The following is a 27022-nucleotide window of genomic DNA, read 5'->3' on the forward strand; positions in this document are numbered from 1 at the left end:
ACAGGATCTTTTAAATACCTCATTTAAATACCTCATTAAATACCTCATTAAATACCTCATTCCTCTGAACAGCCCCTATGACTTGCACATCCATCTCAAAACCCAAGAAGAAGAACAGAGTTATATGCTATGAAATGCTCAACGCAGGGAGGCCACCACAATCCCTGCTGCAGCCCGAGCCATGCACACCTGGCAGAAAACTGGTGAAGCAGAGAATACACTGACCTTGATCCATATGCAGACTGTCAAACAACAGACTATCTTTATGAAAACATAAAGAAATACCAATGATTATATAGCTAAATTATAAGTGTTTCCTGTAAGGAATTTCAAATGAAGTTGAAGTTTGAGTGTTAGAGAAAGCTTCCCCAAGCAACACACTGAGGGTGAGAATTGAATGGTACTTGTGACATCACTTTTTGCCAAAAAAATACAAAGTTATGTCTGACAATGCCCTTGCCAACATTGACAATGCCCATATTTCATTATGAGAAGAAAGAAAACTCACAACTAGCAAGGAAGCCATAAAAAGCCTTGAAGAGTTGCATTATTCAGATAGAATAAATAAATGAAACATTTCTAAAACGCACTTGGCCTGTTTGCTTAGATATTGTATTACTTCATATGCTTTTCATAAGACAAAATCAAGAAGGTAATAGCCAATGTGCCTGACTAGAAGCCTCTATTCTGCTCAGGCCCAGAAGAGAACATGGGACCCTACAGCGGATACTGTCATCACAAAACTAGAATATGCAGGAGACACCTCTAGAATAAGAGCCAAAGTTACCTCCTGAGCTTTGCTGACTAGAGCTTAGGCAGAAAGGATGTGTTAAAACCTTGGCCAAGTCCTGAAGTCTTCAACATCTTGCTCATGGTCCACACCCACAACATGCATCTGAAGACTGTGCCCACAAGTGCTCTTGCCTCACATCCAATTGCTTAACAGGTAAAACCCTTTCCCAGGACATCCAACAGTTTCTTTTCCTCACTCCACCTGCCAGAAGTCAGCCCTGATCTACCACCACCTGCCCTCTGCTGAGGTGGCAGTTGCCCTGCTCTCTCTCTCTCTGTCCTATGGCAGCCAAAAAGATGAGTGTTTCAAAGGCTCAAGGAACACTAACATTTAAGTTAACAAATACATGGATTTTGCTGGAAGGAAAGCCGCTTAAATCCTTCTTGGAATGTCTGTGGTTGTTTGCCAAAACATTGAGGGGCTCCCAGAGGATCAACAAACACATCAGCACTCAACTCCAGTAAAAATGTCTTCCCATCAGCAAATAGAATTACAGATTTTTTTAAATGACTGCCAATAATGCAGCTTGCACTAGGTAGAGCCCTTCTGTTTTCCTCCTATATTCATCTAATTGAGACATACAGTGGACAGCAAATGTTTGGGTACTAACTGTGTTTAGACAAGACATCAATCTGCAAGACAGGTACATGGGACAAACAGAACATTCAAAATTAAAATGCACAAGAACTGAAAAAGCATTTTTGTTATTGGTTTTGTGGAATTCATGGTTATGGACACATGTGAATTCCCTTCCCTGGTACAGCTGTTCAGTTCATACTCAAGTTCCTCCCACTGCAGCAGAAATGGGAGAAGACAAGAGAGTAAAGAATTATCAATGAGCTTGGGTCACTGGAGGCTGTGCTTCTGCAGGTTATGCAAACTGTAAGGTTCAGAAGCCACTCCTGAAAAATGTAGTTGGGAGTCCATGAGATGAACATTTGAGTAGTCTACTAGAGACAAGGCTTTTTCAGGGTTTTGACTTGAGTCAAAAACCATTTCAAACACAACTTTCTGTGCCACAAAGCTGCAAGATTCCACATCAGTTGGTATAAGCCTTTCTTCATGTTCAAACCTGCAAAACTACAGCATGAGTTGAAATTATTTCAAGCATCAGAGGAACTCAAAGCCTTCCACAAAACTAAGGGGAAGTAAAGGCCAGTTCTGGGAGGTAACTCACTAACTGAACTAAACAGTAACTTTGAAATTCTGCATTTACACTAAAACTGAGTATGCTTCACTTGCACCAGGTTTTTCTCTATCCACTACTCAAGAAAAGAACAAACCAAGCACTGAAAAAGGGGCCTGTCTACCTACAATTATGAGTGAAGATTCTACGTGAAAATTCTCAACTCTAATTCTAAGACTTCCTTGTATATTTGGTAATGAAAAGCCACAGTTTGGAGGATTTTTCTGCACAAATGCTGAAGTCAGATTACTGTGCAGCACTTGTTCAAGGGGATTTCCCCAACCTCATTGTTCTTCTGCCAATTCTAAAGCATATGCAGCGAGATGTGAACTTACTCCAGCTCCCGATTGTTCTCTTGTATCCTGCCAGTCGGCTTCAAACAATGCAACATGACAGAAGCCAAAGAAAGCTGTTCATGATGAGACTATGGCATTGTACACAGTAAATTTTAGAAGCTTTCCACCAATCAGCAGTGCAACTGAGTCAGAGTAAGTGAAAAAAAAAAACAACTCCAAGTAGTAAACAAGACATGGGAAATTACTTTTATTAAATTAGCAGGTGTACATTACAAGTGGGATTAAATCAGTAGGGAGCCTATTAAACAGCTATTTGTGTTCAAAGCTGCAGCAGTAAAGGAACTGCAGTATCTTGTTTAGCCTATAAATTCCTCCTAGCCTAACAGCCTGAGCGACATACTTGGGAAGTTTCTCATGTAAAATTGGCTAGGTTGTCATAAAACATTCACACTAGTAAAAACAGCACTCAGGTGTTTTGTTACAGTACCAAGAAAACTAAAATGGCTGACTTTGACAGAAGAATATAATGAGGAGAGGAATCTTCACCACACTGAATAGCTGGCCAGCTAAAGGCATGAGTTACCACAGCAAGATAGGGAACAATTTAGCATAGACTGGGGCTGGGTAAAGACTGACTCCTTTACTGGAGAAAAAAAAAAACTATTTAAGAGATAATTTGGGGCTCAGTACTGACAATAAAGCACAATCAATATATTTTTTTGAGTGACTAATACACCTTCTTAAAGGCAGCATGAACTGTCAAGATGCAGGTATTACTCTTCCTAGTCAGAACTTGCTAACAGAACCTACTGTGCAGGTAAATTGCTAAAGTAAACACAAGCAGCCTCGGCATCAGTTGTTAACCTGATAATTAACTGCAAATTAAAAATTAAAAAAAAAAAAAGAGAAAAAAAAAATCAAGCAAGCCTATACACTTACTTTAACACTTATTTTTGATTCAAACTTTCCCTGCTTCTAACCATTAAGGCAATCCTAATCAAGACCAGCATCAACTTAAACAAAGAACTTTCACAAATCCTAACCACTCACATTGTCACCCCCAAATTTGCTTTCACATCACTGATAGTCCAACAGCAAAAAATACTTTAAGCTTTCTCTCTAAACAATTAATATGCCTTATAGCAGTGAAGGTGGCATTATTACAACCCTTAAAAAATATGTATCTCCATTTATAGACAGAAAAATAACAGCAAATTAGAAACTTAGGTTACCTGGGAAAAGGCAGGAAATCCAAGGCCAGAATCCACATTCCCCCAGCCTTTATCCAGAATTCCAGTTAGTATACAATGTAATCCTCAAAATTCAACATTTCTTCCTTCTGACTCGAGAGACAAGCTCCTTTGAACTACACAGCATTTTGCTACTTGCTAAGTATTTTTCACATTTGTATTTTTACACATTGACCTAGCTCAAATGACATGCCAATACTCCCTGCTTGGCACACCAGCTCTAACAAATTATGTGGGTAAGTCACATGGCTTCCTGAATTGCAGGAGCTTAAAGCTGGCAGCCATAAGTATCTTTGTTTAATACTCTAAGACTTCCTTTTTCAGGATGACATCATTGTAAGATGCTGTAACCTGAGCTATGCCTACACTAAAGCTTAACCTCAGCTACAGCAATTCAGTCCTCACCACCAGCCACAGCTGTGCCACAAAACAAGTTAACAGTTATGTTTTAGTATTTGTAATTAAACCCCACTCAATTACACTTCAACACAATTGCTATCCTTAATTTCAGTTAAAAGTTCATTTCATTCCACCCCCTGCCATGGGCAGGGACAGCTCCCACTGTCCCAGGCTGCTCCAAGCCCCATCCAGCCTGGCCTGGGACACTGCCAGGGATCCAGGGGCAGCCACAGCTGCTCTGGGCACCCTGGGCCAGGGCCTGCCCACCCTCCCAGCCAGCAATTCCTAATTCCCAATGTGCCAGAATCTGTGCCTGCCCTCTGGCAGTGGGAGCCATTCCCTGTGTCCTGCCACTCCAGGCCCCTGTCCTAAGTCCCTTTCTTATAGTCCATTGAAGGTATCTGAAGAAGCTCTCAGGTATCCCTGAAGAGAGACTATTCCAGTAGGAAGTGGCAGTAGAGGAAAACAAAGCTATTTGAGAAAAAAAAAAAAAAAACAACAAAACATTACCTTGTGCTCATATCCATCCTGTGTCGTACTCCACACATGAAATACAGCAACATCGTTACTCAAATAGGAGAAAACTAACAAAATTTGCTTTTAGACTATAATGTGGGAATTATATTGAAAGGGTTAATAATAGAAGGAATAACAGTATTTAACATGATAACATTACCAACATTGCCATATTAACTGTTAAACTCTAGTTTAGACAGGAAGTTTCAGGGAGCCTTGAAGTCAAACCTCATGTGAATTTTTATTTCCCACTGTATGTCCATGCAACATCTAAAGGTGTTTTGCAGCCTCGAGTTTGAACATGTCATTTTACATAATTAGGGCAGCATCCTTTTTTCTATAACCACATCCTTTAGTCTTTTACAGAGAACAATACTTAAGTTCCACCATAATTATGGGACTGCAGAATAAGGGCAATTTGATTCTCCTGCTACACCTTTCCTATGAACACATTCAAAGTACTCACAGCATCAAATATCATAAGGAGGAGCACAAGATTATGAAGCTAATCTTGGCCAATATCCCCCAAAATCTCAGCTGTTTCTTGCAATACTTCCAGAAAATATTTATTTGGCTTTGTTCTAAAGAATGTTTTTATTGAAATTCCAACAAAAGAAAAACAGAGGGGGGGTCTGCTTCATCCTCAATAAGCTTATCATGAGAAAAGGGAGTCAGTTTATCAACAAGCGATTTACAAGCATATTATTCCTGTAATCTCAGCAAGAAAAATAGTACGTCAGCGAACTTTGAAGCATTGTCTTAAATATCTATACATATTTTTGAAAGCTTAAGATGTTCAACTATAGTTTTCACGTATTTTCATTTACATCCAACTGAATGCATCCAGACTGAGAAACACTACATGGTTTGAGGACATTTTTTATACATTAAACTATGATTAAGAATAAGTGTCCATCCTCGACTTGAATAGTGAATTATCCCATCTCTGCTACAAACTATCAGAAAGTGCCAAGTTTTCTTTCTGGGAAAACAGGTTCCATCTCTCTCTGGACTGCAATGTTATTGCAAGTGCCTACCACTGTCCTCTTCACTAACTTGCTCGTAGCTTAGCAGATGTTGGGAACTCTCCTAGAACAGCTCCCAGAGAAACTTTCCCTGCACCCCAGTTTAATTGCTGAAATCACCCGTGTCCTATGGCTTTAACCTGAGAAGGAACAAAGGAGTACCTGTAGTGCTCTCCTCTGAAGTAACCTATTTTTGGGAAAGATATTAAACCCTGAAAACAATCTATTCTAGAAGCTGCATCAGCTTGACAACTCAGCTCTATTAGTGATCAAAAGCATTTCTAAAACTAGGTTACTGCACTTACCTATGTGATCACTTTCCTGACAAATATCCCCAAGAAATTCAAGACAACATGCTAACTGGTAGAGGGTTTGTTTTTTTTCACCTCTTTACACTTAAATTTACTTTCTACTCAGTTATGTGAAGAAAAAGGCATCAAAAAAAGCATTATTTTAAAAGATTTGTTTTCAAACAGCAGTTCCAAGCCAGCTTCCCCATATTTGAGCAGGGTATTTCTTTGCCCAGTGTACTCCTGCTGGTAACTCTTGTGTAGACACTGTGATCTGCACCCATGTTTGGAGGCTCAGAGAGACCAATAAAGAGAGCCATTCTGCAGAAAACAATTTCAACATGGGCCATAAGCCATGCCTAGGCCCCTTGTCTTATTCACAGTAGGGAATGAGGAAAGGGCTGTGGGGCAAGCAACCAAAGGAATAACATTTATATAAGAGAGAAACAGTTTCTTCAAAGGATTTTAATCAAGTCAAATGGCATTTTCTTCATGCGTTTGACAAATTTTCATCAGATTCTGCAGTTTTAACTATTGAAGCATTGCTGAGTACATCAGAAATACAGCAAAATTATGATATACTGGATTTATTTCCTGGATACTTTAAGTAAGCCTAAGAGAAGTTGTGTCAATAGCATTATTCACTTCAGCATCAAGAGCAGTCTTTCAGGCTCAGAAGTCACATGGATATTTATTTCACTAAAAAAGCCCTAACCAAACAACAACCAAACCCAAAAACACTACAGCCTTCAGATGCAATCAATGCATGCTGCTGCGTTTTTACATTTTTTAGGAAAGAATATCAGAAAGGTATTCTGAATGCAATGCTTAAATAACAACATCTTATTTCCCCAGAACAATCAGCATGTAACCAATTCCATGGGAGCAGTTAAAAAAGTTACCAGCCTTTACTATTGGATGAAGTGAAAGCCATGCAAGTATGGCTTTAAAATATTTGAAATATTACTACTTCCTCCTAAAATCTCAAAGCACCATCAATGTTAATGAAGTTGATCAGTAATTCCAACCAATCACTTGATTTGTAACCGTGTGTTTCACATTCCCAACACACCCTCACTATCTTCCACATTTCCAAAACCATGGAACCCATTGTAGGATTTTCTCTTTGATTCTGAATGATACAAAAATTCAGAATTCAGCTCATATTGGAAGCAGAAGCCAGGTGCTTTAGAAATCTAACTATGGACTGCAAATTCCATAGATCATCTACATTCTTACTCTCACTCTAAGTCAAAACTGGCAAGCTGCAAAAAAAACCAAGCAAGAATAAGCTTCTAAAAACCATGACACAGAGAAGCTCTCCTCATGTTACACAAGAGGGACAGAAAGCACATGTAAGACCAGATCATACTAAAACTCCAATGGCAAAGCAGGCTGGAAAGGAAGAGCATGACAAGAGTATCAGCCCTTGCTCTGCTCTGGAAGCAATGGCTGCGTTTCACTGGGGCTCTGAGGCACCTGCATGGTACCAGCACCCCAGCAGAGACTCTCTGAACTGCAGTTTCAGAAAGCTGGGCTTTTTAAACCTTTCTTCAGCCAAAAATCTGCCAGAGTGCTCTCCAACTTTCGACACTGCTCTGCTTTTGTGATGCAATTCAATATAAATCAGCAGTAAAATTTACCTCCTCTGCAGGAACCAAAGCCCCCAATTAAAGCTGAGATTCAAGTGATAACAACAGCCCCACATACAGTATCAAAAGCAACTATATATAATAACTGTAATATGACTACTGCTATTAATGTCAACAAAAATTTGTCCAAATTCAATGCTTCTCTTCCCGTAGGCTTTGGTATGCCTTTTTTTTTTTTTTTTTTTTTTAATTTCCAATTTTGAAAATAAATGAACTACAGCAAGTCAATATTATCCCAAACCTGACCCAACCAAACCCTTTTTACTAGTTGTACGTTATAAGGCACTTGAAAAAAGCAACTGTTTTGTGGTCCCATTTAAAAAGAGCAGAAAATAAGGCATGAAGCATAGCTGTACCCTTTTTAAGAGAGAAAAATGATTCAGCTGATCACACCAAAATACTGGGATGCTGAAACTAGTTGTGTTTTCATACTTTGGATTTCAATTCTCTGTGCTGTTACCACTGAAACAACTTTTTGAATAACAAAGATTAGACTATATGCCAGACTATATGCCAAAGATAGGACAATAAACCAGCTGATTATTCACTACATGGCATGGTTTGGTTTGTTAAATGCTTGGATTTCAGCCTCCACTAGTTACAAAGCATTTATAGACTGGGTTTTGAGGAACCAGGTCTAGTGGAAGATGCCTCTGCACATGGCCATGGCAGGGGAGTTGGAGCTAGGTGATCTTTAAGGTTCCCTTCAACCCAAACTAATCTAGGATTCTGAGATTCAAAAGAATAATCCAGGCTAGGAAGGAAGAAACTGCTCCATTAGAAGAAGGATGCTCACAGTGTTTCTCCACTGACTACATCTTCTGCCCATGTCATAACTGCATGAGAGAGCATGAAGACAAGTTCTTAAACGCCACCAAATTCATTTTGTATTTTAGAAAAGTGAACTCACGTGTCAACATTTAGTTTCAGAATACACAAGGATTATGTGATTAGAATCCCACTGGCTTGTTGGGAGGATTCAGCAAGATAACTACAAATTACTTAGAGGGCTAGTGTCAAAAGGACTTCTGTACTTATTTAGCCTCTGCTCTAGATTACTGACCCACTTATGAAGAGCTAAGCAGTCCTGCTGTGCAATGCCAACACCCACTCCATCTGTTTGCTTCTGCTTTCTCAGAACCTCCATTAGTCTCGTAAGAAGTTGTGTTAATTACCACATGAGCAGCTTTTGTGTAGTACACAGAGGATCAGCCTCCCTTAGTGTGCAGTCACCTTGACAAACAGCACAGGGAGGAATAAACCTGATTCAGCACAATTATCAATGACACACAGTAAGAAATGCAGATTTCTGAGTAGGTGATTTAATACAACTTTTTGTTCAAGCTGCTTCTCAGTTTTGTGAAAAGTCTGTGGGAGTTTGGACGCTTTAGGTTTCAATGATGAAAAAGTATACTAGAGTTTAACACTGTATCAAACCTCTGGAAATCTCCCAGGGGACCAGAAATTTCTGAAACTGCAAATGAAACTTTTTTTTAAGCAATAATGCAATAGTGACAAACAGAAGCATCCCACGACAGTTGTTGATATCTGCACCAAATTAAAAACAGTAGTAAGTAAAACTAAAGCTAACTAATAAACCAACACACACAAAAACCCTCCCCAAGCAGAACAACATTTGGAAAGCTAGCCCAGCTGTCACATCAGAACTGCATCTCAGCAGCTTGGCACCACAAACTTCCTGCTGACTAGTAAGGAAAAAAGTTTCAAATTCAGCATTTTATTATTTATCCCTGCTGATCTGCAGATCTTTAAGACATTCATTAAAGCGGGTCTCAAGCAGTGGTTTCATTAACTTACTAAATCCAAGAACAGAATCTCCAAGAAGTCATTACAGTACCGAGTTGACATTCATTATTTCTTGGGAACCCAAACTACTGCTGTCAAAGTGAAGTAGTATCAACAATACAAAACCCAGCTATGAAATTAAAAAATTCTGTATGGCACTGCTGGCAGCCCTGATATCACCCTGCCCCTTAGTGCCAAAACAATTTTTTAATTTAAAATTAAGCCCTGTATAATAGCCAACACCAACAGAAAAACTCTTCCTGCCTAACTCTGAAGGTACTCAAGAGGAGCAAAATCCAGGTCCAGTTCTTTTTAAAGCTGAGTGGAGGACAGAGAACAGCAAGAACTGCTAGTAACAGAATATCTGTATTCCATTTTAAAGAATTATTTATTATGTCTACTTTAGCACAAAACGTCATACAAGCATACTCTACTATGAGTAGACTAGAGTCTACTCAAAAATAAAAATGTATTAGAATACTGTTTGTTATCTTCTAACAAAATTCACTGTAAACATCTCTTTTTCTGAAATAACAATATCTACTGTTTCAGTATCCTTGAAGGAGAGCTCTATAAAATCCAAGAGCTCTAGAACCTAAGTACACATTTTTATATTGCGTTTAACTTGTGTCATATGAAACAACTTCCAATTAAGCACCTCATCTGAGTCTCAGTAAAGACTCGCTAAATACACGGAGTCATCTCAAGAAACATAAAACCTTACAGGTTCCAATCTTAGTCTGCTGATAATACACTAAGACAAGAAAGCACTAATATTTTTGAATCTATTGTTTCCATCTGGCAAAAGGAGAAAGCAGAAGGCAAAACCAGAAATTTTTGGGTATATTCTAGGGAAGAAAATACAAGCAGAGTGCAGCATTAGAAACACAATGTGAAGAGAAAAAGAGAAAAATAAGAATTAAAATAGTCAGTTATTCAGGGTATAGTCATGATTTTCCCAGACAGCTGTGTCAAATCGAAAACAGAATGCTGAAACCATTATCAGATAACAGCTACAACACATTTGATATATGGAATCATTAGTGACACCAGTCAAATCTAGCTTGCGCTATGATTAATACAAAGTTTGAAAGTAGCTAGGATGAATGCGCTAATACAGAAATGAAGTTCATAAACCAGATGTAGCTCCTCTCCCCTATAAATAACTTTAGCATCAAGTGACTTAAGTGCCCAGAAAAGTGAAACTGTCTAACTTTTTCATGGAAAACACACCTGTGAAGTGATTTGATACTTCTGTCACACACAATGAGCTTGCCCAGGCACCCCAGTGGGATTTCAGTGCAGCATGAATCAAGAGCAGACTGCATTATACTTACAAACATAACCCTTGCTCTCGCACAGCAGTTGCTGTGAATTAAGCTGGGAAAGTCAAAGGGGTAGAATGCAAGTTGTTCATCTAAATCTTTATACATATCAGAAGAGCAATTCTAGAAATACCCCAAGTTATTAAGCAAAAAGTGTTTTCATTAAACAATAACAATAATTACAGTAAATAAACTGGTCTTCAGACAACTTGCCTCCAAAGATAAAATTTCCCTTCAAAAGGGAGAATGGAGGCAGCTTGTATCATTGAAACTAGCAGATAAAACTGAAAATAATTAGATTACTGAAGTGTTGACCAAGGAAAAACTAGTCTTTTGGTATTTTTTCAAGTAAAAGCGTTGGCTCCAGCATGCTCCCCTCCCCAAATATAGACAGGGTTATTAAATAAAAGCATAAGGGAGTGCTACAAACAAAGACGAGTGTTAAATATCATCAGAATGCACAAAAACAGGATCCTACATATCAATAAAAATTGTAACGAAATTGTGATTTCACAAAGCACGTGATTCCATTATAAGCAATCACCGTATTAATCCAATACAGGTTTTAAATAATTTTAAAGAATCAAAAGCATGCAACTATTTTTCAGTCATTTGTTCACAGAAGGTCTGAGCATCCATTTAGTAATTTCCTAAGTGGCTGTAACAATTTCAAACACAATAGCACTTACCTTGGTATTGTCACACATTTTGTATTGCAATTCTGAGTGGTAATTGCCTTCTCAAGCTCATCCAGCTGTCCTGTTTTCTTTAGCTTCTTGACCAAGCTTTTCACTGCTTTCTCACACCACTTCTCCTCCTGACCATTCTGCTCACCACCACCAGCCCCTGCAGTGCCACCAGCAGATTTTTTCCACCCCAGAAGTCTCTTCACAACTGGTGGAGTGAATGGCAATATGGACATGACTTCCACCAGAGAGGACACTCAGCAAGCAATGAATTGGAGATTCCCGCCTGATCCCTAAAAACACAAACCAAAACAAGAGACACGTTAGCACTGAGGTTCCACATGAATTAAATACCTGTCTGCCACAGGACCTTTCACTGCGAAATTCCAAAGGACGCCGCATCCCAAAAAAAAACCAACAAAAAAAGATAAATAGCTCAGAAGCAGTCTGTATTGCAGTTAGGTACTTCATCAATAAAGATCAAGTTTGCTGCAGATTCTTCAACAGCTAACACAGACCAAGATTACTACTGGAATAGAAAATTAATTTTTTCTCAAGTCTTTCCTGACTAAAGCAAACTTCACCAAATACAGAAGGTAACTTGAGTCTAGTTTTGTACCTAGGCTAGCTGGTTTAAGTAAATTATTAATATTTTCCCCAAATGACTGACAAATTGCATACATATATATGCATGTTCTGCCCATCTCCAAATTAATTTAGCAGATGAAATTGTGCTTGGAAGGTGATTTAGTCATTATAGCTTGAGAGAAACCTTACAACAGCCAGTCATTTCACAAACCTTTTCTCATTTTGTCATGTTTAAAATAACTACCAGGTTTTTTTACATGGGGAGACACCAATTTCAAATTTCCCCTAAGTCTAGTAATAAGCCTAGTCCCCTCTAAAATTCAGTGGTCTACAGATAATAAATCCTCTCAAATGGCAGTCCTTAACATGAAGTCTTTCAAAATTCACAAAAGGAACAGTTAAAATCTTAGTGTGTCGGCATCAGGGTAGTAGAACTGTCTGTTTTCAATTTTAAAAGCCTTTCATTCAGTATAACTACCTGATCAGGATATTAATATAAAATGAAATATTAAAAAGGATGCTGAAACTGGAGCTATGTTTAGCATTCACTGCAATATGCACTTCAAATAATTTAAAAGAGAAATGATAGCCACTTAGGAAAAAGCATCTTGCTTTTGCAGCTTCCATTAGGCTGGTTTTAGGCATTAAAATAAAATACCTGAAATCAACAGGCAGACACAGCTGTTAGAAATTGCTCAAGGACATTAATGGTCCTATGGATGGAAGCATAGCTTTGAAGTCAAAAATGATTCTATTTCCAGGCAACAAATGGGTATTTGAACTCCACAAAGTTCCCATATTCCCAAGCTGAGTAAGTTAGTTCAGTTGAAAATACCTTGTTTTAGCTAAAAGCTAACACTACCTTCAGGCTATTTGATTTGAGCTTTGAAGGCAGCTTATGTGCCTCTCCAACCTGTACAGGCACACTCCTCACATCTATCCAAAATATACCAACTTCATCTCACTGAAGTCTCCCACCTGCACAACAGCATGATCCGAGGTACTGCAGCCTACAGCATTCATGGCTAATTTATGCCTTGTCACATTTTTGCACTCTCAGTGAGGGCCAAGTCAACAAACACTAGATTATATTCTACAGGTAATTTAATTCATAACTTTGCAACTTCCACAAAACAGAACATTCAGTACGCATGACATTTCAGATTCAAATAAATTACACCTCCATAAACCAGCTTCTCAGAGCACCCAAAAAATATGACAGAAGGTAGCAAAGTAGTTTTCTGGGGTCAGGGAGACAGAGGCGCTAATTAACAGGGCCCAAGATCAACACTGATAATTTTACGCAAGCCATTGAAAATACTCCATCCTAAACCACAGAATCACTGAGTATTTTGAGAAGAGACTGTTAAAAATCATCTTGTTGCACCTTCTGCCATGGGCAGCGACACCTTCCCCTATCCCAGGCTACTCAGAGCTCCATCCAACCTGACCTGCAACACTTCCAGGGACGGGGCAGCCACAACTTCTCTGAGCAATCTGTGCCAGGACCTAACCATCTGCAGAGGCAAGAATTTCTTCCTTATACCAAATCCAGACTAACCCTCTCTCAGTTTTAAACTACTGCACATTTTTTGTCTGTAGAGGCCCTGGTAAAAAGATAAAACATTCATTTTCACACAAGACTATAAAGACATTATCTTCTTCCAGCAACATTAAATTATTACTGAATTGTCCCCAAAAACTCCAACTGATGGTTTTGCTGAGCATTGCATTGGAGGCCTGGCTACAGCAAACAAGAAAAATAAAACTCAATAGACAACATTTTTTAATGAAACACTGACTCAGACACTCAAGGTATAGTATGAAAAGGAGTCAAGCCAACACAACAGCTTTTTGCCACAGGGAGCCCAGTTCTCCTTCCTTTCTGTGGTACCACCACCTCAGCACCAGTGCTAATGCCCTCCCACAAAAATTCAGCTAGGTAAGAGTAAAAACCCATCAGTTTTCTGGGGGTTTTGCCAAGACAGTTCTCTTTTAAGCTCAAAAGCTGCTCACACATGGTACTGATGTACTACAAGTGATGTCAGATGAATTACAGGAGTGTGGAAAGAGAACTCCAGCCCCAGACTTCCACTGCAGCACTAGTGTTGACTGCATAGCTGGAAATGTGCTTTAATTTAAGTCATTTATTTTGGTGACAAAGCCAAGTTAAGCAGCCTGATATGTTCTGAACCATGTGAGGGCCTTGCAGTGAGAGACATTAGACCCCTAATGAGTACACCAAGCAGCTCCAAGGATTAAACAGGCAGGCTTGCAGCGCCTCCACTGGCTGAAGAATCACACTCAGTTTCTAAAGCAGCGAGCAGCAGTCCCTGGGAGCTTTATAAAAATACCTCAGCCTCTGAGCAAGGCCAGCACTGGGTGCTTCAGAGGCACACACAAGAAATTCAGAAAGACTGAACAAAAGGAGACAATCCCTTTGGCTTTTAAGACTCTGTTTCAAAAGAGCAGCAATTGATGTATAATATGTAAATATTAAATTCAGTGCTGACAGATGTAGGCAATCAAGTACCACTATCGTTGCTGATCCACACACCAATTCTTATCCTTATCTGAATACTTTCTGTTCTTTAGCTTCAAATTTGACACCTTTCAGTGCCACAGAATACTCCTTTGACTGTCAGCCTTATAAAACACAGACTTCAGAAAGGTCTCATTTACCACCAAGGCAGTAAGTAGCCTCTTTTGGAGCCTATTCTTCCAGGCCCTCCAAACAGTCTCAATGCTTTTATCCAATTTTTCAGCTTTTAATACTTCCTGTGATGAGGTGCTCAATTTTGAAGTATTCTCTCCCCTAATAATGAAATAAAATTTTCTGTGTTCTCTGATGGTTTGGTGTTTCTTTAATAAAGATTTGCCTTTCTCCTTCAAATACACATTGATTAACTTAAATCCTGGAGCACAAAAGAATTTAGAAATTCCATATATTTCATTTGAACTTTCACATTATTTTGACATACTCGGAGGAAAATAATTTTTTTTAAAAATCTCTTTTTACATTTCCAAATGAAGTAAGCTCAGACCTAACTAGTCAGAAATTTCTAGATACTACATTTTATTTTATACAGTTGCCTTACAGATTGGGCTCATGCAGCTTCTGCAGAAGATGTCAGAAAGCAAAAAACTGATATGTTACCTCCATGAAAATCAACTGTAAAAAACCCCAAAACACCAGGAGACATACTTAAAGAGGCCTTTCTAACAATGATTTTTTTGCAACTTTGCAGCTATTTAACAAAAACACAACGTACATCACAGCTGCAGACTAGGAGTCTGGGAGGCTTAAACTAACTTCTTCCTTCTAGCTATTGTTTTACCATGTCAGTGATTTGCCAGGAGTTATCAATAAGAATTTCAGTAAGTTATTCCAGTAGCGACCCTGTATCTTTCAAAGGGTGAGCAGAGAGAATGTGACACAAGTAGGACAGGGACTTCATTCAGCTTAACACTTCAGCCTATTGTGGTGAGTACTCACATGGGAGTACTTCAACCAGCTTAATTTATGAAAAAAGGCACTCTGCTCCAAGCCTAGAGAAGACAGTGCAAACTGCAAGGCACGAGTGGGCTGAATTATGAGCAATTTGGATAAAAGGAGATTTTGCAGTGAAAATGCAGCCATGGTGCAGCCAGCCCAGTGCTACAATGGCTCCCAAGGTGGCAAAAGGACATGCTATTCAAGGAAAGCATGTGAACCTGTTTTCTGCAGTCCACTCTCCTCATAATCCTTCAGCAATTTAAACTGTTACAAAATTGAAGGCTACATCGCTACTTTCTCCCACCAGAAGCAATTTATGGACTTGCTGTCCCACAAATCCATCTAACCACCTTTTAAACATGCCTTCACAACCTGTTGTGGCAGACTGCACCAGTATTTAAGTGCCCACTGTTAGAAAAACTACTTCTAGTAATTTAATTCATTCCCTTCCTAGTTTCAGAAAGTCACTCTTGTTCTACTACTGAAAACTTTGCTGACTACTTGCATTCATCTGGCGTGCAAGCTTCACGACTCTGTACACGAGAATCACGTTCCTCCCTCAAATAAGAGGGCTCTCAGCCTCTCCTCACAAAGAAACTGTCTGAACACAGCTCACGCAGTTTGGGATGTTCCCCTGGACAGAGACCAAGCCTGAAAGCTTTACTTCTTCCATTAAATTAATTTCAAGTACTTGAAGACACTGTATAAGGACTAATCCAAGGACCACAGAAAAATATTGTATCAGCCTAACGTTATCTTTGCATTTATTCATTTTGTCATATTATCCTAAAGCTCTCAACATTATAATTTAAATATAAAGCATAAAGACAGAAATTTACACCTCATGAGGAACTGGAGATAGAAGGCAGGATGCACGTGTCTGCTGCAGAACATCTGTCAGGAGCTCAAACAAACATAAGGATCCCTAGACCTGCATTGATCATTCCAAATGTACCCACCCAGATGGTATCAGAAACACCTTGTTTACATCAATGGGTTTAGGAGTCACTGTTAAAGCTCATTTTTGACCAGCAAATCCCATTTCTATTCATCAATTATAACTTTTACCTTCAAATGGATACAGTAATAGAAGAAGCTTTGATCTTTTAAAGAACAGTAATTGCATACACTGCCACTGCTGACACTTGCCTCTTGCTAGAAACATTCCTCTAGATTTTTGCCTGGTACACATTCTTCATCCACTAAAAAAAATAATAAAACATGTTTTTTCCCCAAATGCACATAGAACACAATCTTTACCAATGCTGCAAGAAACATTTCCACATTGCTAAAATGGCCTCAGATTAACTACATGCTATATATGTAACATCCCCTCTTACTTGAAGTGTTTCTTTGTGATTCCCTCGTAGTTTAGAGCCAACCTCCTCAAAAAACTGAGTACTCACAGCTTTTGCTTTTAAAAGGAGCTCAGATGTGCTTCACCATCACTGACTCTTTGCACCATGACCCCTTTGCTCCCTTCTGCTGAGGCCCAATGGCATGGCCCAAATTTGATCTTTATTTCCTTCCTGTGCACTACCTCCAATATCCACTACAGGACACCAAGATTCAGGGACTCTCTGAGTAACTGCAGAGAGATTTTCAGGATCCCTTCCCAAGCTCAACTGTAGTTGAACTAGTAGTACCAAGTCAGCATAAAACTTCCATTTCAGCTTTTTCCATCCCGGTCCATCTCCAGAATGTGCCTTCAAACTGCAGCTAGGGATACTCAAGGGAGTACTCACTGTTACCCAGAAAGGTACAAAAGTTCCTTTAGATTGCTGGAACACAGAGAGCCATGTGCTGTTACTCCCAACAGATTAAGACTGGAAGAGCTACAAATTGCCTAACTTTGGTGGTATTTGTTTCATCTCTGCCCCCGCAGCGTATCTGTCCTCCCTGATGCACACATGTTTCTATAGTTGGTCAAACAGTGTCATAGTTGGCAACTCCTAAAGTCAAAGTTTGAGTCATGTCTACTATTATTCCATTCTACTGTGGTTCTCTGGAACAAGTATTAAATATTAAGCCCATGATCCCAGCAATAACTAAGCACAAAAGATGAAGAAAACCTTAAGGGCAGCATACTAGCACACTGAAATCTTCAAGGGAAATTTTCCTTTCCTGAGTGTCTGGAACATACTATAAACACACTGGTGCTACCAAAAATATCAAGTGATTTCTGGCTAATTTATTCTAAAGCCTTATGCAACATATTTCATATCAGTCTGCTTATTCATCTTAAACTTGAAATAAAGAAATCTGATCTCTCCTGGTTTTACTAGAAGTATTCTGGCTTAGAAGAATTTCATTTGCAAGAGCTCTTCTGAAATAAAGAGGACAGAAGTTAAGCTCCCGAGGAAAGAAGATCGAGGAAAATAATTTGTGGTATTTGAGAGAAAGTCTACAAGCTCATTTCCTCCCTATTTTAGTCCCATTTTTGGGATTTTTTAAAAGGCAATGTTTTTTTCATTAATCCTGGAATCTGGAAAAGATTCTTTATCAATTTCACCAAGCGCACAATGTGCACCTGAATTCAGTATGAACTTCAAACTAAAATCAAAGTCAATCTTTTACATTTGAGATACGCTCTAGCTTAAATCACTCAGTGGAAAGGACAAGGGGCATCTATTGCCCCCACCACTCCTCAAAAAACTGCCTTTCAGGATTCCAGAAGGGCTAACTCTTTCATTTCCTACAAACAGACATCTGGTTTTGTGATACCCTTCTGAAGAACCACCACCAGAGAAAGTGGTACAGTGCTCATTCCTACTGCTCATTCATTCACACTCAGGTCAGAGCAGGGCAGTATTCCCTTACTGGGGTTTGGCTGTTAGGGATTCTTTTGGGAGTTCAGCCCCACTGAGCAATGCCCTCAGACTCCAGTTTAGGTTTTCAACAATCAGCTCAGTAGGGGAGGCAGCTCTGGAGAGCTCCCATCCCAAGGAGCTCTGGCCAGCAAGATCAAGGTCCTGGTTCTGTTTTGGTACAGGCTGATGAAGTTCAAGGCATGACACTTGTGAGGGAAGGAGGGAGCAAAGGAATTTCCTCCTCTGGGCCAGCTTTAGAGTGAGAAATTGAAACATGCCTATACAGAGACTCAATTCACACATATTTTTAAGTTTACCACACTCTAGTATTGCAATGCATCTTGAAATTCTACATAACTATACTCACTGAAAACACAGTTACTCACCTATCATGACTGTGTATCTCACCCACTCCATGAAGTCTGTTTATGAATCAAATGAGAAAACTCAAATTTCTCATAGAGCTAAACAAGCATGATAATGATCTTAAAAAAGCTTGGGAAGCTGGATTTTTCTTCAATTACTACGGGCTACCTCAAATTGTAGCCAATGCAGTAATGAAAAGATGTGTTGCTATTAAAAAATTAGCACTCCATCTAACACATGCACTCCTGGCACACTAAAATTGCCTGCATGAGAAGGAAGAGTTGCTAATTTTATTGACCTTTGATTAAACTACTGGAGGGCCCAATGTATTTTAGCAACTCTCTTAAAATTGCAGTAGAGGAAAACTTCCACAACTGTAGCTGGCCAATCCACCTGTCTCTACAAAGATGCAAAATTCCTCCACTTATTCAATATTATGAACAACATCAGAGTACTGCTTCTTGAAACTCAAAGGACATTAACAGCCCCAGAAAAGCTGTGACTAAGCACTCCAAAACACAGCAGTTTAAGCCCTTCTCACCTCATTAATTTTAACTAAAATTTTCCATGTGCAACAGGCAAGTGTCAGCTTCATTATTTTAGAAAATAAATATTCCTGGGCTAAATTTGACAGGAATATTCACAGAGCTGCTATCAGTTACCTAGGTACCTGTTTCAGTTTATAGCTTAGCAGCTCCTCCACTTTGTTAAAGCCCAAACAACTGCATTTAACAATTAGTTAAAGCAAGTTCACTTTCAATAGAGGCCTAGTGCTCCTCAGACAAGCCAGCCCCCACCCCCTTGATAAGCAGGGTTCCATTATGTTATATATCTATCTGATGTTAATCTCCTCTTGCTCCAGGGTTTTAAACCAAGCTCAAGCCCCAGACTAAACTGATGGGAGACTCTGGAGCTCCCCTCTTGGGGTCTCTGCTTGGTCTTTCTTCACACTGTGGCTGTCAAACACATAATCAGAGTAAAAAGTCATCGGGAATGAAGGCTGCAATGTTTGCAATGGAGTTGCTGTTACTGCAAGTGGAGAGGAATGTTTAGGAAGGTTTTCTGCAGTGGCCAATTTCTTCTAGCCCAGAGAGTATTGAGCACAGGGCTGCCTGTACTCTCCATTCTATTACAAAAACCTAATCCCATCGCATGACCTGCAGCAATTCAGTTTAACAAATCAACAATTACAAATATTTTGGCAAAGTAAGCTTAGGTATTGTTTGCCTCTCGGCACAGTTCACAACCAGTTTATGGCTTTATGATAAAAGTCATTAAATCCAATCTGAAAAGCAGAATTTACAGCTCACTTAGCAAGTCAGGCCCATAAATGGATGCTTTCAATTACAGGGCATTTACATGCACAACCATTAAGGCAGCACTGAATACATTTGAAAACTCTGGAATACTTTTTATAATAATTAAAACTTTGCGTACTGTTCTTTATACAAACAAAACTTAGGAATTTGCTTCAGTCTCAAGCAGAGCTCAGATTCATTGTCGCCCAGAACATACTACAAAGCCTGTTCTCCCAGTACTTTTGTGGGAAAGGGATTAGAGAGATGGAAACAAGGTTTGTTTTTTAAAGTTGCCCTCAGTAGCAGGGAGGTTTTTTTTGAGCTCCAATAAACTCAATTATATCAACTGGTGCTCAAGACTTCTGAAAGATCAAGTGGAACAGGAAGATGGAGGAGGAGAGCCTTTCATTTGGAGATTCACTGTGCAGTTCCAGGGTATTTGATTTTGTTGGTCAATCTAGCTGCTGGGTGGAAGGAAACAAGAGAACAGTTCAGAGACCAAATCTTGAACCTCATTTTTTCAATTGCTTCAATTGTCCTGTTTCTTTTATTGTTAAACAAAACCTCAGGAAAGCTGATGAATCCTTCTCCAAGGTTCTGTCATGCACATCCAGCCTCCTCAATTTAAAAAATGGATCCTCAAACACTTACACCCCTTTTGTTGACTGTGTCTCTGACCCACACAACTGCACAACAACAACCAGCTGCCAGGTTACTCTTTTCAACACCCCAAGATGCTGCTCAACATATGCTCAGACTCATCTTCAAGTGGAAACCACCTTAAACAAGAACCTCCCCTTCCACTTCTTCAAGGCATTTGTAACTAATGTTATCTTTCATCACGACAGTGCTAAGCAAAGGGGGGAAGGGACTTCACAGACACCTCCTTTACCCACCCTCTCATCCCCCCCGAATTCACCGGAGCTTGTAAACGTTAGAAGTTTGAAAGCTGTGCCTCAGAAGGGGCACACAAACAGCCCACTCACGCACCGACACCTCGGCAAAGCATGAGAAAATCTAAACAAGCAACCTCGCTCTGCTGCTGGCCCCTCACCTCAGCCAGAGGGTGTTTCTTTTCCAGCCTGGAGAACAGAGCAGCGCTAATCAGTCCCTCGGTGCAGAGGCCAGCCCCCACAGCAGCAATGCCATGAATCCCTTTGGAAGCACAGCTCTCCAGGCTAAGACAGAGCACTCGAGAAGAGACAAACCTGCTGTTACCTGCGGTCTCCTAACAAGCTGTTATTACAAACCTCTCGCTGCCAATGGAATCTAAACCCTTTGCACCCCTGGACTGTGACAGCATGAGCTCCACACACAACACACACAGGCTGCAGGTTTTTGGAGATACTTGTTTTGGCAAGCCCAGTAAACAAACTTTTTCCTAATGCTATCCCACTCACAAGCATTTGAAAAGAGCACAACACACGTGTTGGGTTTTTCTCAGTCATAAACTGTGATGGACAACCAAGGAGACACAAGACCAGCCTGCAGCCTAGCTGTTACACAGCTCTCCACAATCATCACAAGGGCTCTTCACTCATTCACACGCTTTTTTCCGTTCTTTTATTTCCCCAGAGTGAACACTAAAAGACCACGCTGCATTGCACTTCTCTTCCCTTCCACTCTCCACAAAATGTAAAAAAACAAAACAAAAAACCCTACAAACAGGAACTCCTCAACTCTGCAGCAACAACACCAACCACTTGCCCTTATCACGACAGAGCTTCCCCCGTGCACTTATGGAGACAGATGAGACATTACGAGGTTGTGTTTGTTTACAAACAACACCCAGGGATGGAGCTGCCACAGCTCCTCTGGGCAGCCCGTGTCAGCACCTCACCACTCTCACAGGGAGGAATTTCTCCCCAGTATCCCACCTACCCCTGCCCTCTGACAACACGCAGGTTGCTGCAGCATTAAAGGCGTGAATTAAACCAGTGAATAAAATCTCGAGTCCTGCCTCACGTGGGCTGTGTGTATTTTACACCCGCGGCTCTGCAGACAAGGAGAAGGGACAGACAAAAGGGTGAGGCGAGGCCTCGCCATCCCAAACACAAACTCCTAGCTCCAAACACAACCCCTCACCCCACACCGCTCCTAACTTGCCCCTCCAAAACTCCACGGAGTTTCGCACACTTAACCCTGACTGCACGTCCAGGAGGCACAGAGGGGTGTCCTGAGCAGCGCTAAGAGCTGGACGCGATGATCCTCGCGGGCCCCTTCCAGCTCGGCATATTCTGCGGACCCCTGCAAGGAAAACACACCGGGCACGAAGGGAGGGAGCGGGGGAGAGAGGGAGCGGCACAACTTCTTTATTCCTCCCTCCCCTCACCCACACACACACACACACACACACACACACACACACAAACGGGCGGCACAGCGCGGCCCTCCCACCACAGCCCGGGGGTAATGCCGGCGGGAGCGGGATAACCAAGCCCGGGTCCCACCACAACAAAAAGGGCGAGGGCGTAGGGAGGCGCCCCCGGCCCCGCCGGGACCAGGCCCGGACGGTTCCTCACGGCCCGCACAGCGCCGGCGGAGCGACCCTGCCCATGGGGCAGGACCCCGGGCCCGGCACCCACCAGCACCTACCGGGAGCCACCAGGATCCGCCGAGAGCCACAGCTCCTTCCCCTCCTTCTTCCTCCTCTCCCCTTCCTTATCCTCCTCCGTCTCCCCGAGTGCTGTGCGGCCGCCGCCTCTTCCCTCAGCGTTACCTCCTCTGAGGACCCGCCCCCCGAGCCGCCCCGCCCCCGCCGCTGGGCGGGGAGGCCGCCCATTGGCCTCATTTATCTTTTCTTTAAAGAGCCGCACTGCTATTGGTCTAAGGGTCTGACTGGCAGACAGGATCACCAATGGAATGTCCTCAGCGTTAAAAAAAAAAAAAAGACAAGGGAAGGGGAGTGAAAGAAACAGGCGTGAGGCGAAGGGAGGCGGGTCGAGGTCGCAGCGCTCATTGGTTGGCTCTGCTGTCAATCACAGCGCGCGCGCCCGCCGCGGGAGGCTGATCGGCGCGCGCCGGAGGTTTGGATGAGCTGCAGCAGCGCAGCCGCAGTGCGGCGCTCCCGCTCCGTATCCTTCCGCGGCGGGCACGCTGGGAGCGGAGAAAGAGTGCATCGATTCCCGGCGGGAATTGCCACTGGACTCCGGCTGGGGTCTGCACGGGTGGGCTGTGGCACCTGGCTTCTTCCTGCAATAGTGTGATACCACGACCAAGGCAGCGACTGCCCCTCTGTGCCCCGCTGCTGAGGCACCTCCAGTGCTGGGGACAGCTCTGGGCCCTCAGGCCAAGAAGAGACACCGAGGGGCTGGAGCGTGTCCAGGGCAGGGAACGGAGCTGGGAAGGGGCTGGAGCCCCAGGAGAGGCTGAGGGAGCTGGGAAGGGGCTGAGCCTGGAGCAAAGGAGGCTCAGGGGGGCCCTTGTGGCTCTGCACAGCTCCTGACAGGAGGGGACAGCCGGGGGGGTCGGGCTGTGCTCCAGGGAACAGGGACAGGAGCAGAGGGAACGGCCTCAGGTGAAGTTGAGGTTGGATATTGGGAAAATTCATTCATGGAAAGTGCTGTCTAGCCGTGGCACAAGTTGCCCAGGGCAGTGGGGGAGTCTCCATCCCTGTGGGGATTTAAAAACTGTGTGGATGTGGCGCTTGGGGACATGGGTCAGTGGTGGCATTGGCACTGCTGGTGTCACAGTTGGACTCACTGGTCTTGGAGAGCTTCTCCAGCCTAAAAGATTTTGTGTTTCTAAATAGATCCAAACTGCCCACAGCTCCATGTTCCAACAATGGCACAACAGTTCCAGGGCGGGGGTCCCGAGGTGTGACACAGACATGGCGCAGCCCCAGAGCCTGCCCAGCCTCCCTCTGCTGCCTGCACCCCAAACTCAGTAACTCTTTACACACTCTTAACTCTTAACATAGGGGTTCCCCATATGCTGGGGTTTTCTTAGCTACTCTCTTCAATAATCTCTGCAAAGCTTTAACCACTTGTGTTGAGGTAATGGTGAAAGGTAACCAAGATTCTGTGTCCAGGGTCACCATAAGGGAATCAGAGCCTGTTGTAGCAGTGCATTTTTGGGGACCCATCTGTGTGGGTCTCCATGGCTGTTGTGTCTGTAGAGACCTTTGCAGGGATGCCCTGGGGCTGTTCAGCCTGGAAAAGAGAAGTTTCTGTGGAGATCTCACAGCACATTCCAGTATCCAGAAGGGCCCACACAGAAGCCAGAGAGGGACTCTCTGTCAGGAACTGCAGTGACAGGACGAGGGGGAATGGGTAGAAAGAAAGGGATCTTTAGGCTAGATCTTAGAAAGAAATTCTTTGCTATGAGGGTGGAGAGACACTGAGACAGGTTGCCCAAGGAGATTGTGGATTCCCCAACCCTGGAAGTGCTCAAAGCCAGGTTGGATGGGACTTGGGGAAACCTGTGTTGTGGAAGGTGTCCCTGCACACGGCAGTGGGCTCAGATGAACTCTGAGGTTACTTCCAACCTCTTAACATTCTGTGATTCTACAAGTGGGAAGCCACAAGGTGAGAATTTAATGGGGGTTTTTGGGGTGAGAAGGTCAATTCCAGATTTGCTGTAGGTCTGTTGGAGATCCTCTGGGTTTTTTTTTGCTTTTGCCTTTTTGGTACTTTAGTATATATCTCCACTTCAAGCCACTTCCTTCACACCTGAGGTCACCTCTCCCTAACATAGCAGTTGTCTCTCCAGAGTCATGCTCATCTTCTAGACTGAAGGGTTTCTGCACTCAGTGATGTAGGTGTTATGATTCAGTGTCTTGGGCACAGCTCCCATCTCATCGGGGTTGGTATTCCCAGGAGCAAGGTGAGACACCTCACGATATTTAGCCCTTCTACAGAATGTGGACTCACAGAAATCCCTCTCTTGCCTCTTCTGTGCCTGGATTTTCCCAGCTTGAAGCGGACATGTGGCTTAATTTTTTGGAAGCATTTTCAGCCAGTTCCAAACCAGATTCAAGCTGGTCATGAAATTAACAGCGAAGTGAAATGGAGAAGATCCCCTCTGCGGGCAAAGCAGAGCACCTGAGAGATTGCCATCATGTTTTTGAAAGATAAGGTGTTCCAGTCATGTTGTGCCTGGAAACACATACAGACTATTCAGGCAACACTGCACTTGCTTTATGGAGGTTTCACTGCATTCGGAGAGATTTTTTTTCCCTATGAAGAGTAATTTAATTAAGATCAGTTTTCATATGGATTTGCATCAGACCTTCCCTTCACCTCTCCTCTGCAACAGATTCGTGGCTCCCTCTCCTCCTATCTCCAAGGCTGATTCCTGATACATCCAAATCTCCCTTCTGTGTCCCCAGCCTTCTTGTGTTGGCCTTCTGTCTGGAGCAGCACATGCTGTGCCTGGTTCAGGGATGTGTGTGCTCTGGCTGGCCAGCTGCCTGCCCCTTATCTGCTGCCAAGGAAGCCAAGCAGTGCTGATAAGGGCTGAGCTCTGCCTGCCTTTCTCCCCAGCAGAGCACTTAACAACACGTGTCTTCTCTAACAGGGCCGCTGCTTGCCATGAAGCTCCACAGGCTTTGTGTTTCCAGAAGCTCTGCTTCTCTGTCAGGTGTGGTTGAAATCAGTCAAAAGGTTGGCCAGTTTATGCTGGGGGACACTTACAAACACACACACACACACACACACACACACACACACACACACACCCAACATTTCCATAAACCTTTTTCTAGGAAAGGAAAGAGCAAGCAGCAGGAGGAAGAAAGCTGATGGAAGAAGGCACCATCACGGCTGCGAATCCCAGAGCCCAGAAGTCACCTCAGAAGCAGTGTGGCTGTGGAGAAGGCAGGCAGGATGTGCATCTGATCTAGAAAGAGCTCCCAGCCCTATGCCTGCAGCTCCAGGAAGAGCATTGATTTAGATTGGGCATTGAGAAGTTTTTTTTGATGAGGGTGATGAAGCAGTGTCACAGGTTGGCCAGAGAGCTGGTGGATGCCGCATCCCTGGAAACATTCAAGGTCAGGTTTGACAGGGCTTTCAGACACCTGATCTCACTGAAGATATCCCTGCCTTTGGCAGGGGAGTTGGACCGGATGACCTTTAAAGGTCTCATGCAAATCCAAATCCAAATCCAAACTATTTTATAATTCTGTGAAATAATACTTGATTTAGTAAAACCATTTGCAAAACTTGGTCCCTGACACCAAAGCTGGATATTGCTATGTCCTGTTAATTAGTCACAGAATCCTGGAGTAGTTTGGTTTGGAAGGCTGGGAGTTCATCTCATTCCACTCCCCTGCCATGGGCAGCGTCACCTTATACTATCCTAGGTTGCTCCAATCCCTGTCCAACCTGCCTTTGGACACTTCCAGGGATTTAGGGGCAGCCACAGCTTCTCTGGGCATCCTGTGCCAGAGCCTCACCACCCTAAAGGCAAGAATTTTTTCCTAAAATCAAATCTAAGTTTTCCTTATGTCCTCTTCTCCTTTCACTATCTGCTTTGTAAAAAGTTGCTCTCCATCTTTTTTATGAGATTCCCTTAGGTACTGAAGACCCTCAGTGAGGTCTTCTTGGAGCCTTCTCTTGTGCAGCTGAACAGCCCCAGCTGTGCCAGGCTGGCTCCAGAGCAGAGGGGCTCCAGCCCTGGCAGCAGCTCCGTGGCCTCCTCTGGACTCACTCCAGGTCCTCCTGTTTCTCAAGCCACATAGCTCAGCACATTTTGGACATTAGCAGTTAGATACAAATGGCTGTCAGTCCCATTTGGATTTTAGGCTGCCATGTGAGAACATGAGCATCCACCTTAAGGTCTCTGAGTGTGTGTGAGCATTCGACATCCTCACAAAGGATGTCGTGTGCAGAGACAGCAACAGCTCAGTGGTATCTATCATCTGTCTGCTAAAAAGAACAAAGGAGGTTGAGCAACTTGGTCTAGTGGAAGGTGTCCTGCCTGTGGAACAAGATGATCTGCAAGGTCCCTTCGAACCCAAACCACTCTGTGATTGTATGAAATAGCCCAGGACTTAAAAAAAGTGTCAAGAAACAGTAGCTGGCTCTGTTGTGCTGTAGAGGATACATGCTGACTTCCCGAAGCCTATGACCAGAGGAAATACAGCATCAATACCAGATAACTTCAAAGACACCTAGGATTTCTGAATGACTCAACACTAGCAGGTATCCCTGCATGAAAGTAGAGACAAGTGCAAAGTGCAATGCCAGGAGGACAGGCCTTGGAGGCAGAGTAGATAGTTTTTGTGTTGAAGTCATTATTA

General features: G+C 42.5%; 1 protein-coding gene across 2 annotated transcripts in view; it reads right to left on the reverse strand.

Moving 5' to 3' along the window:
- SMAD2 (SMAD family member 2) overlaps nucleotides 1–22494 on the reverse strand; it is a 48239-nt gene extending 25745 nt beyond the window's left edge. For both annotated transcript variants that reach the window (XM_058043643.1, XM_058043644.1), the window contains exons 1-2: nucleotides 22378–22494; nucleotides 11228–11517 (exon numbers count right to left, since the gene is read on the reverse strand). In XM_058043643.1, the coding sequence (XP_057899626.1) occupies nucleotides 11228–11460 (233 nt within the window). In that variant the 5' untranslated portion in view covers nucleotides 11461–11517; nucleotides 22378–22494. The remainder of the gene's footprint in view (nucleotides 1–11227; nucleotides 11518–22377) is intronic.
- Between the last annotated feature and the right edge of the window lie 4528 nt (nucleotides 22495–27022).

Source organism: Melospiza georgiana, chromosome Z (assembly GCF_028018845.1).
Source record: "Melospiza georgiana isolate bMelGeo1 chromosome Z, bMelGeo1.pri, whole genome shotgun sequence".
Taxonomy (NCBI): domain Eukaryota; kingdom Metazoa; phylum Chordata; class Aves; order Passeriformes; family Passerellidae; genus Melospiza; species Melospiza georgiana.